At 45.6% G+C, this 18,165-nt stretch overlaps 1 protein-coding gene across 7 annotated transcripts in view; it reads left to right on the forward strand.

Annotated features, from left to right (window-relative positions):
• The window catches only part of ncapg2 (non-SMC condensin II complex, subunit G2), a 147,981-nt gene that overhangs the window by 49,167 nt on the left and 80,649 nt on the right, over window positions 1–18,165 (forward strand). For all 7 annotated transcript variants that reach the window (XM_038798367.1, XM_038798366.1, XM_038798370.1 and 4 more), the window contains 6 exons: window positions 7,355–7,447; window positions 9,497–9,622; window positions 10,776–10,955; window positions 11,492–11,644; window positions 13,892–14,114; window positions 16,569–16,675. In XM_038798367.1, the coding sequence (XP_038654295.1) occupies window positions 7,355–7,447; window positions 9,497–9,622; window positions 10,776–10,955; window positions 11,492–11,644; window positions 13,892–14,114; window positions 16,569–16,675 (882 nt within the window). The remainder of the gene's footprint in view (window positions 1–7,354; window positions 7,448–9,496; window positions 9,623–10,775; window positions 10,956–11,491; window positions 11,645–13,891; window positions 14,115–16,568; window positions 16,676–18,165) is intronic.

Here is an 18,165-nt window from a genome sequence, read left to right on the forward strand (position 1 = left end):
GTAATAAATGTTCCTCTTTTGTTTTGCTTTCTGCATTGCATAGCCGACTTGACACGAGTGGTGAATTCTTTTAATGTTTTACTTAGTTGCCTCACAAAAGTCATGTGCCTCTGTCCTGCATTTGGTCAATACGTTAACTTCAGTTTATGTTAGTGAAGTAAAATCTTACTGCAGTGCGAGTCATTTCTCATTGGGTTAAATTAATTGGTTCTGCCAATGGCCATTACTTTTTCTTGTGGTTTTTCCGTTTCTGTGGTTCTCTTAAACATTGGCAAAAACTCCAGGAGTGAAATTCTCCGCAATGGCCGATGCCGGCGTGAAACCCGGAGTATTTCATGCCGGCGTCGGAGGCCGCTCCTCGCCCCCTATTCCCCCCCACCCCCGGGGCTAGGAGCGGCGTTGCAGGGAACTCGGCCGCCGGGCCTTGACGCTGGCATCGAGGCGGCGCGCCGAGAATGCCGTGGCCGGCGGCGCCTAGGTGACGTCAGCCGCGCATGCGCAGGTTGACCGGTGCCAACCCACGCATGCGCAGTTGCCGTCTTCCCCTCCGCTGCCCTGCAAAACGTGGTGACTTGATCTTGCGGGGCGGCGGAAGCAAAAGAGTGCGTCTCTTAGAGACGCCGGCCCGACGATCGGTGGGCACCGATCGCGGGCCAGTCCTCTCACGAGCACAGCCGTGGTGCTCGAGCCCCTCTCCGCCCCCACAGGCCCCAAACTTACCTTTCGCGCGATGTTCACGCCGGCAACGACCAGATGTGGTTGCCGCCGGCGTGAACAGGTTGGGAACGGCAGGCCGCTCGGCCCATCCGTGCCGGAGAATCACGGGTCGTCGTGAAAAACGGCAACCCCCGATTCTCCAAGCGGTGTGTCGTAAAACGCGACACGCCATTTTGGGGGGGGGGGGGGAATCGCGGGGGGTGCCAGAGCGGCTCTCCCACCCGGCCTGGGCAGCGGAGAATCGCGCACCAGGTCTCAAGCATTTCTTATTTACTATCAAAAACCACTCCTATTGAATTCAAAACTCTTTTCTGCGCAAACCAGCATCCTTTTTAAATATGTTGCCTATGTTGGGACTGATGCAGATGTGGCTGAGAATGAGGTCACTATATATTTAATGAACCCAAAGTGGCCAATATCTAAAATGTGGTTATCTGTCAATGCTCTATGCTTCAATGACTCTGATGGCCTTGTGAGTTTGTATCTTGGGCTATTTCCAGTGTATACCCCAGGACTATAAGGATCGTCTCTCTTGTGGTTAGCACTGTTGCTTCACAGCGTCAGGATTCCGGGTTTGATTTCCGCTTTGGTCACTGCGGAATCTGCACGTTCTCCCCATGCCTGCGTGTGTTTCCTCCGGTGCTCCGGTTTTCTCCCACATGTCCTGAAAGACATACTATTAGGTGAATTGGACATTCTGAATTCTCCCTCTGTGTACCCGAATAGGTGCAGTAGGGGATTTTCACAGTAACTTCATTGCAGTGTTAATGTAAGCCTACTTGTAGCAATAATAAAGATTATTATTAATACCGATTATTATGTTATTCTCATTACGTAAAGAGCTTTTTTTAAAAATAATTTTTATTGAAAAATTTTGAATTTATACAACAACGAACCATAATAAAATACAAAAAATAACAATAATATTAGCAATCATAAACATTTTCCCCACCTCCATGAACAACACAGCATTTTAACAACAACGCAAATTAACACAATATTACGTTACATAAAAGAAACTACAATAAGGAACACCCCCCCCCCCCCCCCCCCCCCCCCCCAATTGCTATTGACCAAGATACCTATCTTTGAGCCAGGAAGTCCAGAAAGGCTGCCATCGTTTATAGAACCCTTGTATTGATCCTCTCAGGGCAAATTTGACCCTTTCCAATTTTATAAATCCCGCCTAGTCACTAATCCAGGTCCCCACACTTGGGGGCCTCGCATCCTTCCACTGTAGCAAGATCCTTCGTCGGGCTACGAGGGACGCAAAGGCCAGGACACCGGCCCCTTTCGAGGCTGTACTCCCGGCTCTACCGCAACTCCAAAAATCGCGAGTCCCCACCCTGGTTTGACCCTGGATCCAACCACCCTCGACACCATCTCCGCCACCCCCTTTCAGAATTCTTCCAGTGCTGGGCATGCCCAGAACATATGGGCGTGGTTCGCTGGACTCCCCGAACATCTGGTGCACCTGTCCTCACCCCCAAAGAACCTATCCTAGTCCCGGACATGTGGGCCCGGTGCAGCACCTTAAATTGGATGAGACTAAGCCTCGCACATGAGGAGGAAGAGTTGACTCTCTCCAAGGCATCCGCCCAAGTTCCGTCCTCTATCTGCTCCCCGAGTTCCTCCTCCTATTTAGCCTTCAGCTCCTCCACTGACGACTCCTTCACCTCCTGCATTACCTTATAGATGTCAGACACCTTCCCCTCTCCGACCCACACCCCCGAAAGCACTCTGTCCATTGTCCCCCGCGAGGGCAGCAAAGGGAATCCCTCTACCTGTCGCCTAGCAAACGCCTTTACCTGCAAGTATCTGAACATGTTCCCTTGGGGAAGCCCAAATTTATCCCCCAGGCCCGCAAACCTCCCGCCAATAAACAGGTCCCTCAATTTACTGATGGCCACCATTTGCCACCCCCTAAATCCCCCATCCCTGTTCCCTGGGATGAACCGATGATTGCCACCCAATGGAGCCTCCATCGAGCCCCCTGTTTCCCCCCTATGCCGTCTCCACTGTCCCCAGATTCTTAGGGTTGCCGCCACCACCGGGCTCGTGGTAAACCTCTTAGGGGAGAGCGGCAACGGCGCCGTTACCATTGCTCCAAGGCTCGTACCTCTACATGACGCCATCTCCATTCTTTTCCACGCTGCCCCTCCCCCCTCCATCACCCATTTATGCACCATTGACACATTGGCAGCCCAATAGTACCCCAGAAGGTTGGGCAGCGCCAGCCCGCCTCTATCCCTCCCTCGCTCCAGGAACACCCTCTTCACTCTCGGAGTCCCATGTGCCCACACAAAGCTCAAAATACTGCTAGTCACTCTCCTAAAGAAGGCCCTGGGGATAAAGATGGGCAGGCACTGAAAGAGGAACAAGAACCTCGAAAGCACCGTCATTTTGACGGACTGCACCCTCCCCGCCAACGACAATGGCAGCATGTCCCACCTCTTGAACTCCTCCTCCATCTGATCTACAAGTCTGGTGAAATTATGTTTGTGAAGAGTCCCTCAGTCCCTGGCCACCTGCACCCCCAGGTACCTAAAGCTCTCCCCTGCCCGCCGAAGCGGGAGCCTATCAATTCCTTCCTCCTGGTCTCCAGGGTGCACCACAAACACCTCACTCTTGCCTAAATTTAGTTTATAACCTGAAAAGGTCCCAAACTCAGCTAGCAGCTCCATCACCCCCGGCATCCCTCCCACCGGGTCCGCCACATACAGTAACAGGTCATCGGCATACAACGACACCCTATGTTCCTCCCCACCTCGCACCAAACCTCTCCACCTCTCTGAATCCCTCAAAGCCATCGCCAGCGGCTCGATTGCCAGTGCAAACAACAAGGGGACAGGGGGCAACCCTGCCTGGTCCCTCGGTAAAGCCGGAAGTACTCCGACCTCCTCCCATTCATGGCCACGCACGCCATCGGGGCCTCATATAACAGCCGTACCCATCTAATGAACCCTTCACCAAATCCAAACCTCCCCAATACCTCCCATAAGTACCCCCACTCCACTCTATCGAAGGCCTTCTCTGCATCCAATGCCACCACTATCTCTGCGTCCCCCTCAATCGCCGGCATCATGATGACATTCAACAATCTCCGCACATTCGTGTTCAGCTGCCTTCCCTTCACAAAACCTGTCTGGTCCTCGTGCACAACCCCTGGCACATAGTCCTCTATCCTGGTGGCCAGGATTTTTGCCAGCACCTTGGCATCCACGTTGAGGAGAGATATGGGCCTGTATGAACCACACTGCTGGGGGTCCTTGTCCCTCTTTAAAATGAACGAGATCAGCGCCCGCGACATCGTCGGGGGCAAAGTCCCCCCTTCCCACGTTTCATTAAGTGTCCGCACCAGCAAGGGGCCCACTAGGTCCACAAACTTTTTATAAAATTCCACCGGGAACCCATCCGGCCCCGGTGCCTTCCCTGACTGCATCTGCCCGATCCCCTTAACTAGCTCCTCCAGCTCAATCGGCGCACCCAACCCCTCCACCTGCTCCTCCTGCACCTTCGGGAAAGAAAGCCCGTCGAGGAACCTCTCCATTCCCCTCCTCTCCCCCGTTGGCTCCGACCGGTACAGTTCCCCGTAAAAGTCCTTGAAGACCTCATTTACCTCTACCCCCTTCCGCACCACATTCCCACTCTTGTCTCTCACTCCAGCAATTTCCTTAGCCGCATCCCGCTTGCGGAGCGATGAGCCAGCATCCTACTCGCCTTTTCACCATGTTCGTACACTACCCCTTATGCCTTCCTCCACTGTGCCTCCGCCTTTCTAGTGGTCAGCAAATCAAATTTAGCCTGCAGGCTCCGCCTCTCCCCCAACAGTCCCTCCTCTGGTGCCTCTGCATACCTCCTGTCTACCTCCAGCATCTTTCCCACCAGTCTATCCCTCACTCCTCTCGCTCCTCTCCCTGTGTGCCCGGATGGATATCAGCTCCCCACGAATCACTGCCTTCAGGGCTTCCCAGACCACCCCCACCTGAACCTCCCCCGTATCATTCACCTCGAGGTACCCCTCAATACTTGCCCGGACCCTCCAACATACCTCCTCCGCCAACAACCCCACATCCAACCGCCACAACGAGCGCTGGTCCCGCACCTCCCCCATCTCCAACTCTATCCAATGCGGAGCGTGGTCGGAGATTGCAATGGCCGAATACTCGGCCTCCTCCACTCTGGGAATCAGTCCCCTACTCACCACGAAGAAGTCTATCCGAGAGTAGACCCTATGTACGTGGGAGAAGAAAGAGTACTCGCGTGCCCTCGGCCTCACAAACCTCCATGGATCCACCCCACCCATCTGGTCCATAAACCCTCTCAGTACCTTGGCCGCCGCCGGCCTACCCGTCCTAGAGCTGGACCGATCCAGTGAAGGATCCAATACCGTATTGAAGTCCCCCCCCTCCCCCCATGATCAGACCCCCCCGCCTCCAGATCCGGGACCCGTCCCAACATACGCCTCATAAAGCCCGCATCGTCTCAATTTGGAGCATACACACTCGCAAGTACCACCTTCTCTCCTTGTAGCCTGCCCCTAGCCATAACATACCTACCCCCCTTATCCGCCACCACCTCCGATGCCTCAAACGACACATTTTTCCCCACCAGAATTGCCACTCCCCAGTTCTTCACATCCAACCCAGAGTGGAAAACCTGCCCCACCCATCCCTTCCTCAGACGGACCTGGTCCGCCACCTTCAGGTGGGTCTCCTGAAGCATTGCCACATCTGCCTTTAGCCCCTTCAGATGAGCAAGTACCTTCGACCGCTTCACCGGCCCATTCAATCCTCTCGCATTCCAGGTGACCAACCGAATCCGAGGGCGTCCCGCCCCCCTCCCCCGTCGACTAGCCATAGCCCGTCGACTGCCCGCCGCAGGCCAGCACCCCCTGCCCGACTCAGTCCCCACAGCGATAACACCTCACCTCAGTCCCCCCAAGTCCCCACCAGCTCCTTCCTGACCCTACCAGCAGCAACCCGGTATTCCCCTTCCCCCCCAGGCTAGGAACCCTCCTAGCCGCGAACCGTCCTCCATTGTACTTCCGTGGGTCAGCTAACTTCTGCTAACCCCGGAGACTCCCGCCAATAACCCGACCCATCCCAAAGTGGGATCATACCCCAATCTATCCCTCCTCCAGGCACCGCTCCAGCGCGGGGAAGAACCAGTTACGGCCCCGCCTCCCCCCGTCATCGTCTCCACCCCCCAGCCCCGCAGCGCGGGAAACCAGAGGAAAGCCCGTGCTTTCGCAATGCCCCACCACACCCTTCTGACGCAGCTCCCAAATACCAGCCCCACTCCATACCACCAACACGACATAGAATACAACAAACCCCCCCCAACCCTCCCCGCAAGATACAAAACTCAAACAATGCCCCACAGCAAAAAAAAATAACAGAACAACACCCCCATAAATAACCGTATCAAAATTGCAAAAGTACAAAAAAAAAACACAGCAACAGCAGAATCCAGCAATAAAGTATTACAACCGACCCCACAACCCCCAACCCCTAGTTCAAGTCCAGTTTCTCCATCCGCACGAAGGCCCACGCCTCCTCCGGGGAATCAAAATAATAATGCCGGTCCGAATAAGCTACCCACAGGCACGCAGGCTGCAACATTCCGAACTTTATCTTTTTCCTGTAAAGCACCTCTTTCGTCCGATTAAATCCGGACCGCCGCTTAGCCACCTCCGCACTCCAATCCTGGTAGATCCGTACTACCCCATTCTCTCATTTGCTGCTCTTCACCTTCTTGGCCAAGCGCAGCACGCACTCCCGATCACTGAACCGGTGGAACCTCACCAGCACCGCACGCGGGGGTTCATTCTCCTTAGGCCTCCTGGCCAGTACTCTGTGTGCTCCCTCCTGCTCCAAGGGCAGATGGAAAGACCCAGCCCCCACTAGCGAGTTCATCATCGTAGCCACGTAGGTTGTCAGGTCCGACCCCTACAGCCCCTCCGCAAGGCCTAAGATCCGCAGATTTTTCCGCCTCATGCGGTGATCAAGCTCCTCAAAGTGTTCCTGCCACTTCTTGTGGAGTGCCTCGTGTCCCTCCACCTTACTCACGAGGATCCCGGCCTCCTCCTCTCGTTCAGTGGCCTGCGTCTGCAACTCCTTGATGGCAGCACCCTGGATCGTCTGAATCTCCGAGAGCCTTCTGTTTGTTTCCTGCAGAGAGCTCAGTACCTCAGCCTTGAAGTCTGCAAAACAGCTCAGGAGAGCAGCTTGTTGCTCCAGGGCCCACTGCTTCCACTCCTCTGGAGCTCCGCCGGCCACCATCTTGGATTCCTTCCCCTGTTTTTTCTGGGGAGCTGCTGCCGTTTTTCCCCCCTTTCCACTCCGAGTTCAAGTCATGGACTGTGGGGAAAGTCGATCAGCACACCTCCCACCGGGAGACGTCGAAAAATTTCCTTTTTGGGCTCTAAAAAGAGCCGAAAAGTCCGTTTAAAACGGGAGCACCCAAATGTGCGGCTTCCTACGTCATCGCCGCCACCGGAAGTCTCGTAAAGAGCTTTTTAAATATTTGCATACTGGCCTGATTACAGAAGCTGCTTTTTGCTGCAAGCATGAATTAATATTGTAAGAGAAGCCTAAATTGTAACACTCATCAATGTGTGAATTCATGTTTACAGTTGTTAAGTTACTTTCATCAGCAAAAACTACGTCAGGGGGTTGATGAAATGCTGCATCGGCTATACCAGCCTATTCTGTGGAGAGGACTAAAGGTACTTTTAATTTATTTTTTCATGGGATACAGGTATAGATGTCTAAGCCAGCATTTATTGCCCATCCATAATTTCCCATGAGAAGGTGGTGGTGAGCCCATGTGGTATTGGTATACCCACACTGCTGTTCGAAAGGAGTTCCAGGATTCTGACCCAGTGTTTTGAAATAAGTTATTGAGACTTTATTTTAATGTCAAAGAGATATTTTGTAAGGTAAACATTTTAACAGATGTGGACCATTTACTATATTGAAAGATTTTGTAAAATAGTATAAATTGAATTTTACAAAGAACAAACATGGCAAATGTTTACATTATTGTCCAGTATTATGCTACCTAAAGCAACAATGAACAGCCCAATCCCTGTACTGAAATCTGCCCCATTGTTGAGGGGTAGGGGTATTCTTTTTAACCATTACATTTTCAATATAACTTATTCGTTAAATTGAGATCACTGCATCTTCTTGATCATGTTAATTGAGTTCTATGAGAATTCTTTGGCACCATGATGTAAACAATGGCCTGGATCTTGCAAAGCTGTCAATATTTCTGTCATTGCGCCTCTGAACTAACAGCATGCACAGTTAAATGCAGAATTCCAGAAATCCACAGCTAACAATGATTCTACATTTGCCATAGTGTACCATTTAAGCCTCTCCGATTGTAATCAACTAGCAATCACTAAACTGGTAAGAAATGGCCCTTTTACTCTAAGCCACGCTGTAAAACCCCATGAAAAATGTATGTCTCGTTGACTCTGGTCTAAGGGGATTTTTGATGCTATAATAAGTTCATCCTCACTGCTGAAAACACTCTCTGGCCCTGGGAAACTAATTTATATTTGTGGTATATCAAATTTCTCTCCTGAAAAAATGTTGGGATTTTTTCAGTTTAATAGGGCAGTTTTTATTTTAATGTCAGTGTATGCCAGATTTATTTTGTTTTCTGTAAAATTTAATTACAAATGAGGGATGATCACTACATTTTGCATCCTAATTTACTGTCTCTGAGAATAGCTAAATGAGATTGGCTGCTTGCTCTGCAGTATAACAATATTACTGTTATTTGATGTCTGGAGACCCTCTTAACTTTGTGACAGATTCAGATTGACAGCAGGATAGGGAAAACTAATGCCACAAATGGCGAGATATTTTTCTTCGAGGTCACCAGTGAGTACTATTGATTTTGACAGCTTCAACAAAACATTAAAAAAATAATGTAGACAGAAAACATAACTTCAAACAAAGTCATGGTGTGGAGATGCTGGTATTGGACTGGGGTGAGCACAGTAAGAAATCTTACAACACCAGGTTAAAGTCCAACAGATTTGTTTCGAATCACTAGCTTTCGGAGCACTGCTCCTTCCTCAGGTGAACAAAGAGGTAGGTTCCAGAAACATATATATAGATTAAGTCAAAAGTGCAAGATGATACTTCAAAGTATCATCTTGCATTTTTGACTTTGTCTGTATATATGTTTCTGGAACCTACCTCTTCATTCACCTGAGGAAGGGGCAGTGCTCAGAAAGCTAGTTATTTGAAACAAACCTGTTGGACTTTAACGTGGTGTTGTAAGACTTCTTACTGTGCTTAAAAAAAAAAGTCAGTACAGATTTCAAAATGGAACGCTGTGTTTAATCAGCATTAAAAAATTATTTGAAGATATACCTGAAAGATTTGAAAATAGCAATTGCGGTGGATGTGATATACATGGACATTCAGAATGCCTTTGAAAAGGTGTCACATGAGAGACTCCTGACAACGGTCATGGCATAGGTAGTTAGTGACCATATAGCAGAATGGGTTGAAAGATGATTATGGTAGGGAAAGTAGAAGTTGAGGAAAATATCCAAGACTGATAAAGTAGGAGTTTGTGTGTTCTGTATGGGACCATTGTTGTTTACCATATGCAAAAACGATTGGATTCTGTATTTGGAGGTATGGTGTGACACCGTGCTATTCTTGTTTCCATACTTTACAGAATCTGTTCTTCCATGTATTTCCACTATTTTCCATTTTTATTTCACTCAAATTTGTTTTTTATTTTGAAGGCCAGAAATTCTGAAGTGCGAGCAAATGCTGCAATTCTCTTTGTCGAAGCATTTCCGATTCGAGACCCTGGGCTATCCAATGAAGAAGTAGACATTGAAATCCAAAGGCAGTTTGAGGAAATTTTTGTAAGTATAGTTATTATATTGCCCGGGGGAGAGAGACATGCTATTAAAACATTTCGACTTGCACTCAAACAAAAACATGGCAGTTAACTGTTCCTTGGTGCACTCTCCATGGTAATGCCTCTACCAATCAGAGTCCACTTGCCAGCAAATCAACTCTCTCCTCGCGTTCATTATGAATTGTTGTTCCCATTACAATTGGTATACCTTTAATTGTACCCTGATGTATGCAAGATGAAAAGCTTTGACAGCATGCCTCTTTTATTTTCAGAAATACTCAAGTTCTGTACTATCAAACAACTATAATAACTAATCTAAAGAAATCAGTTTGTGGGCAGCACGGTGGGGCACGGTAAATTTAAAAAAAAAAGAAATCAGTTTGTTTAACGTTTCAGTCAGGAGGTACTTTAATTTACTTAATATCAAATTGAAACAGTTACAACTGGTCATGGCTGATGCTCAGTCCTGTTGTTACTCTTTAATTTGACGACTCTTAAAATGCCTCCATGTATACAGTCAGCATGTTCTTGAGTAAAATAGTAGTTAATGAGGGTGAGAAGGAAGAGACAGGGAATAAGAGAGGAGAACCAGGGAGGTGGGGGGAAGGAAATAAGAGCCGGAAGGAAGGCACGGGATACAATAACCCCCCCCCCCCAACCAACAGTCGCCCACTTATGTGTTGTAAATAATTTTGCCAGGTGTACAGAGTTGCTGCTGTTGAGCTGGTGCACAATACCCTACCAGTTATTCTATTTTATATTTTTATTGTATTATTTACTATTTTCTTTTCTTTGGTATGTTTGGGTGTGCTCTTCTCTTCAATATGTGTGTGTGTGTGTGTGTATATATATATATATATATCTCTTATCCTGTGTACAAAACGGTAAATATACTTTGTTCAAAAACCCAATAAAAAACATTTATATTAAAAAAATGCTGATTGTAATGATGAGCGGGTGTAAAGTGTTTTATTGTGGTGACGTGAGGAACCTGACAAATGGACAAAACATGGGCCTCAAGAAGATTGAGTTTTTTTTCCCAGATGATCACGATGGCGTGTATTGTGTTTGTTTTAGGTTTAACTCTTCACCGAAGTGGCAATCCTGTATTACAGTATCAAATAATATTTTGATACTTTCGTTTTTTCCTTTTGTAGAATCTTCTGGAAGACCCTCAACCTCTGGTTCGCTCTACTGGTGTGCTTGGTGTGTGCAGAATTGCTGGAAATTACTGGGAAATGATACCCCCTTCCATTCTCACAGACCTTCTAACCACAGTGCTCCGTGACCTGTCTGCTGATATAAGCTCTGCTGATGTTCGTTGTTCTGTCTTTAAGGTATTAGAGGGTATTTTTTTCCAGTTTCCTTTTAGCTTGAGCTCCCAGCTTTAAAAATCAAAGTATCTGCACCTCTCCCAGACTCGTCTTTATACTGGAGCCAGCATAATTGTCAGCCAACTTGTGTCATCCGAGGGCAGCAGCACTACCCCCCGACTGTCCTGACCTGCTAATCATGGCTTGGTGATGCAAGGGAAGCAATTTTATATAGACCTCCTAAGTATTAGTTTTAACAGTATGGCTTTTTACCTGAAATTGCACACAAACCAACCTCTCAGCCTGGTACTTGTTTTGCCGTTTAATTCAACAATAAGGAAACTCCAGGATTTTGAAATTTCATCAAAATTCACATGGGAGTGCATTACTAAATTGATCATGTTACGAGATGCCACAAGCATTTTTTATATCTAAAATATTTTTGAGAATTTGCAGTCATTTTAATTGCACAATGGTAAATACAAATGTCTCAACCTCTAATATAGCCAAACAATTCTATCTTGTGTGAAAATATTCTGTGCCATCCTCCTGTTCTGCAGTGTTTACCAGTTACTTTGGATAATAGAATGAGCCACCCTTTGTTGGAGCAACTTCTTCCTGGACTGAAAAACAGTCTCCATGACAACTCAGAAAAAGTCAGAGTAGCCTTCGTTGACATGCTGTTGAAAATTAAAGCTGTCAGAGCTGCAAAGGTAAGATTAATCGGAAAGTGAAGGCTTCAAATGTGAAAGAGCAATAACTGCTTGTCTTCAGAGTTGCCAAAAAATATTGCGCAAGTAAAATGTAACTCATTCCAAAGTCAGGAATATAGTACAGTACAACAAAATTACAGTTCATTGGACAAAGAATTATATTTTAAATTATGTTTATATGTTTTCCAGTAATAGTAGTCTGTTTAGTAATAAGCTAGTCAGCTGAACCTCGGGTTCAACTCTTTGCTTTTAGAAATTAGGGACTTCTGCCATTATAGAGCTTTGTATAAGACCTGACGTCATTAACTCTATTTTTTTTAAAATTTAGACTACCCAATTAATTTTTTCCAAGTAAGGGGCAATTTAGCGTGGCCAATCCACCTACCCTGCACATCTTTTGGGTTGTGGGGGCGAAACCCACGCAAACACGGGGAGAATGTGCAAACTCCACACGGACAGTGACCCAGAGCCGGGCTCGAACCTGGGACCTCGGCGCCGTGAGGCAGCAGGGTTATCCCATTGCGCCACTGTGCTGCCCTGTCATTAACTCTATTTGAATGAAAATGGATACATATTATTTCGGGATTGAAGATAATTTGGCTAAAACAAAGTAGATGTCATGAACTATTTACCAAATTCCAGGGCCACAGAAATATTATCAAACAAGAAATAAAATTCCACACCTGGAGTACTGTGGACAGTTTTGCCTAAGGGAGGATATACTTGTCTGAGAGGAAGTCAAGGAAAGTTCACTACTGTCATGCGAGAGAACCTTTAAGAACTGGGTGTTTATTAAATAGCTGTACTGGATGTACCTTTAAAAAATAGGTGTTTATCGAATAGCGCAGTGATGTCATGGGTGGTGCTGGGCTGGCTATCTTTCACTTTCGTTTTGGGCTGGCAGCTACAGGGTGTGTAGAGTTTTGTTTTGTAGATTGGGAGCTGCATCCAGAGAAACAAGGTGTAATTCTGGTCTGTCTCTGAATGAAAGGAATGTCTTCAGATCACTTTCTAATTTAACAGTTATAGCTACTCTCAGAGCATTTAAACCTGATTAAAAAGGGTCTTTTGTCTTATGGATGTTGCAAGGAAAGATTCAGGGTTACTTATAGAATATTGTATCTGTGGGGATGATTGGTGTTCATAGTTGTTAAGATGTTTACTGTGGGTTTATAAAGTATTAACTGGTTTCATAAATAAACATTTGTTTTAATTTAAAAGTACTTTAGATCTCTGTGGCACCACATCTGAAAAGTGTGCTTGTGCACTCCCCATAACCACAATCTATTAAAAGTTGTGGGTCAGGTGAACTCCATGATACACTTTGGGGATCTCTAAACCCTGGCCCATAACACTCACAGTTTCCTAGATAGATTAAACCGATATTCCCTGGAGTTTAGAATAATGAAACATTATCTGATTGCTGAACCTTTAAGAATTTAATATATTTTAGTTTGGGTATTATGAACGCTGGGAGGTTGTATTCTGTTGACCATTTAGGAATTAAATGAGTATTGATTTCATTGGAAGAATAGTTAGTATTTAGAATTTTCTATCCCAGAGGGCTGTGGAGGCTGTCGATGAGTATATTTGACACTGAGATTGACCGAGTTTTGGATACCAAAAGAATCAGGGGTAGTTTGGGAAAGTGGAGTCGAGGTAGAAGATTATCCATGATCATATTGAATGGCAGAGCAGGCTTGAAGGGATGAATGGCTTATTCCTTCTCCTATTTTCTCATATCCCTTGTTCGATTTTAGCTTTTCAAACTTTGTGGTACCATGAGGATCAAGGAGAGTGAGTTTGCACAACTTTACCATAGGTGATTAAATACTTTGAGTACAATAGAATATAGAACATAGAACGATACAGCGCAGTACAGGCCCTTCGGCCCACGATGTTGCACCGACATGGGAAGTCAAAAACCAAAGGCCATCTAACCTACACTATGCCATTATCATCCATATGCTTATCCAATAAACTTTTAAATGCCCTCAGCCATCATGATGAATGCCATCAGCTTTGGAATCAAAAGACTTAATGGGCTTAAAATTTATTTTTCTCTTTCCAAGCTTTATCTTCTGCATGCATTCAAGAGATTTGAACAAGAAACACTGACACCCATATATTTAACTGTCATTCACAAAACCCATACAAAATGTTGGAAAATTGATGGTATGATTATAATTATGACAGCATTTGACAGATATTAATGAGAATACTTTTGTTATTCTTCCAATTTAACAGTTTTGGAAAATCTGCCCTATGGAGCATCTTCTAGCTCGTTTGGAGCTTGATTCTCGACCAGTTGCCAGGCGTATTGTTAATCTCTTATTTAACTCCTTCTTTCCTGTGAATCAACCTGAGGAGGTATGGTGTGAACGATGTGTCACTCTTGTCCAAATGAACCCCATGGCAGCGAGGAAGTTTTATCAGTATGCGCATGAGCACACTGCACCAACCAACATTGGTAAGGTTCTGTGTTGATTACTTTGTGCTAAAACAAAGAAAATGTTTATTAAAGGAAGAAAACAAAACTTGCATTTATATAGCACCGTGGTCCAAAGTGCTTTACAGCCAATAAAGTTATTTTGCTCATCTGCTCAAACCATCATCAATGCTTTTGTTACCTGTAGACTCGAGGATTCCAGTGTGCTTCTGGCAATCCTCCCACCTTACATCCTCTGTAAACTTGAGCTCATTCAAAAATACTGCACATATCCCAAATTGCATCAAGTCCTGTCTCTGTCTCTCTCTCTCTGTCTCTCTCTCTCTCTCTCTCTCTCTCTCTCTCTCTCTCTCTCTCTCTCTCTCTCTCTCTCCTCTCTCTCTCTCTCTCCCCCCCCCTGTTGAATTGTATTAGGTGGTGATGCCTGAATTTTATAATGCATGGACCCGGCCATTCTCCGGCCGCCTTTCAGCGCGGGAGCCAGGTGTTTCACTCGGCACCGCTGCTAGCCCCTCACCGGTCCCGGAATCGGTGCGGGTTCGGCGTAAAACGTCTGCGAATTCTCCGCTTCAGTCGGCACTTAGCCGCTGAAACGGAGAATCCAGCCCATTGCCTTTGTTTTCCCTGTTTCCTTTCCCATCTCTGTATTTCACGCCTGGTGTCAAATTTTGAAAGATAATACCTTGGAAAATGCCTGAGGGCAGATGGAGCTTTGGGTTTAATGCCTCATCTGAAAGATGGTCTTCTGATATTACTACATTAAAATAACAGCCTGGGTTGCTTTCTTGTTAATCATAGATATAGAATTTACAGTGCAGAAGGAGGCCATTTGACCCATCGAGTCTGCACCAACCCTTGGAAAGAGCACCCCACTTAAGCCCACATCTCCACCCTATCCCCAGAAACCCCACCTAACATTTTTTTTTTGGACACTAAGGACAATTTAGCATGGCCAATCCACCTAACCTGCACGTATTTGGACTTGTATGAGGAAACCGGAGCATCCGGAAGAAACCCACGCAGACATGGGGAGAACATGCAGACGCCACATAGACATTGACCCAAGCTAGGAATCAAACCTGAGACTCTGGAGCTGTGATGTGACAGTGCTAGCCACTGTGCTACCATGCCGCCTGATAACAAACATGATTGACGACTGTTTACACCTGTTACCTAACAGTATCTCACTAAGTGTTTTTCTATGTACGTTTTGGGATGAAAATTGACAAAGTAGCATTTGTGGACATGAAATGGATGCTCTGCAAAGTTTATACGGGTCTGATTTTTACAGATAGTTCGGGCGGTCATTATTTGTGAAACTGACAGGAAATTCTGTCATCTGCACAAACCCTATTAAATGCAGAAACCCAGAAACTCTTTTCACTGCTCCTCAATAGGATGATGCATTGTTGAACTCCTCATAGATGGAACTCGATTAGAAATAACTGCATTGAGTGAACTTCCACTCTTTAACAGTCGGTTACTAACAGTCTCACCTCTGAGTTCATAACGGTCTGGGTTCAAGTCCCAATCCAGCACATGAGTACAAAAGCAAAGGTTGGCACTCCATTGTAGGACTGTTCGAGGTGCCACCTTGGGGGCGAGATGTTAAATTAGGGTCTCTATGCCTGCTCCAGGTGGGTGTAAAAGCTCCCATGGCACTATTTCAAAGACGAGCAGGGAAGTTATTCCTGATGCCCTGACTAATATTCATACCTCAAACACGATCACAGAAACCGATGATCGACCAATGTCACAATGCTGGTTGTAGGGGTTTGCTGTGCACCAAATTAGATGCTGTTTTTCCTACATTACAGAATTGGCTATAAAGTACTTTGAGACATCTGGTGGGTTGTTGAAAACGTTAGATAAATATAAGTCTTTTTATTTACTGTTATCACTTTAAAATGTTGGTTAAAGTTGCGCCTTGTTGAATAAAGCGTAATTGTCTTTTTAACGGCATAGTAAGCCATAATTATTATTGAGCAACCTCTGGCCCTGAAAAACAAATGATGTATTTGTGGTATGTCAAATTTCACCGTTCCATGATGTGATTCCGTAAATTTTAAAGTTAATAACTATTTTATTTTCTGTGAAATTTGCAACATTTCAGCTTCTATTTTTATCCCATGTGTATGGGATTATTATTTTGCTTTCTGCAAAATGATTTTAAAATATTAATCATAAAACCTGTTTATTACTTCTTTGTTTGCGGTCTGTGAGCATTTGTTAGCGTAATTAGCTGCTGAGCCTACCTGGTGATGTAATTCTGGCTGGACATAAGATAACTGATAGATAATGCTGGAATGAATTGTTGGGAAAGGGTTGTACTTGCAACAGTCCTCACGACCTCTTTAAGGTCAGTCAGCATAAAGCGCAATCACTTCACTGTTGACTGCAAAACCTGGGCTAAAAATGTGGAGCTGGTGCGAGATATTTCTTGCTGTATCACCACATTGTTCTTTATTGTAATAGCCAAGATGATGCTTGTGATTCGCCGATGCTTGAATGCTTGTATTGCGAGGGCAGTGCAAAATGAAGACAGTGGCGACGATGATGAATATCAAATGGGAAATAGCAGTGTAAGTGCATTGCATTCCTTCACTCTTAAAATTGTGTACAATTTTTAAAACATCGCATTATTTTCTTTATTCCATTTTAGGTTTTCTATGATTACTTAATGGCGAGTAGCCTTCCTTCATGGTAGATTGTGGTATCACGTTTGGCGCCTCGTTCTAGAATGCCCCACAAGTGGAAGCATCCGCTCCACGTCTACTTTATCCATACCTTTTGTCATCTTGTATACCTCAATTTGATCTTCCCTCAGTCTTCTAAACTTTTTTGAGCGTATAGGCCTAAACAGCTCAATCTCTCCTCAAATGGCAAACCCCTCATCTCTGGAATCGACCTAGTGAATCTCCACTGAACTACCTCCAATGCCACTACATCTTTCCTCAAATATGGGGACCAATAATGTGCACAATATTCCAGTTGTGGTGTCAGCAATGCTTTGTATAGTTGCAACAACACTTCCTTACCGTTATACTCTATTCCTTTAGCTATAACTGCCAACGTTCCATTCACTTTCTTTATTATTTGCTTACCTGCATGCTAGTTTTCTGTGACTCATGAATGAGAACCACCAGATTCTTCTGCAACTGAACACCCCAAAGTCTCATCCCATTTACATATTAAGTTGACGTCCCATTTTTCCAACCAAAATGCATGACCTCACACTTATCCACAAAACTCCATCTGCCACATTTTGGCCCATTCTCCTAACCTATCTATCCATTTGTAAAGTTCTCATTTCCTCATTGCAACTTACTGTCCCACCTACTTTTGTGTCAGCTGCAAATTTGACTGTAGAACCTTCTATGGAGAGGGTGCAGAGGAGGTTTACCAGGATGTTTCCTGGTCTGGAGGGTGTTAGCTATGTGGAGAGGCTGAACAGACTCTGACTTTTCATTAGAACGACGGAGGTTGAGGGGTTACCTGATGGAGGTCTGCAAGATTATGAGTGGCATAGATAGACTGGATGGGTAGGCACACGCCAGGTGGAGGGATCAGTCACCAGGGGGCATACGTTTAAGGTCCGTGGGGCAAAGTTTAGAAGAGATGTGCGAGCAGGTTTTTTTACACTGGTGAGTGCCTGGAACGTGCTGCCAGGGGAGGTTGTGGAAGCAGATATATTAACAATGTTCAAAAAGCATCTCGACAAATACATGGATTGGATGGGTTTAGAGGGATAGAGGGCACTAGGAAGTGCTGAGGGTTTTGGCCAAAGGTGGGATCTTGACCGGTACAGGCCGGGAGGGCTGAAGGGCCTGGAATTGTGCTGTATTGATCTTTGTTCTATCCCTGTATCAAAGTCATTTATATATATTGTAAACAGATGGGCCCAAGGACTGAACCCTGTGGCGCCCCACTAGTTACATCTTGCCATCATAATTAGTTTGAATGCTTGGTGCTTGTTTAATAATGAATTCACAAATGTTTAAATGTTTTGTGTACTTCAGTGCAAGCTTAAAACACATCACCGTTTCATACTTGTATGAATATAGTTTGTTAT

Source organism: Scyliorhinus canicula, chromosome 5, assembly GCF_902713615.1.
Source record: "Scyliorhinus canicula chromosome 5, sScyCan1.1, whole genome shotgun sequence".
Classification (NCBI taxonomy): domain Eukaryota; kingdom Metazoa; phylum Chordata; class Chondrichthyes; order Carcharhiniformes; family Scyliorhinidae; genus Scyliorhinus; species Scyliorhinus canicula.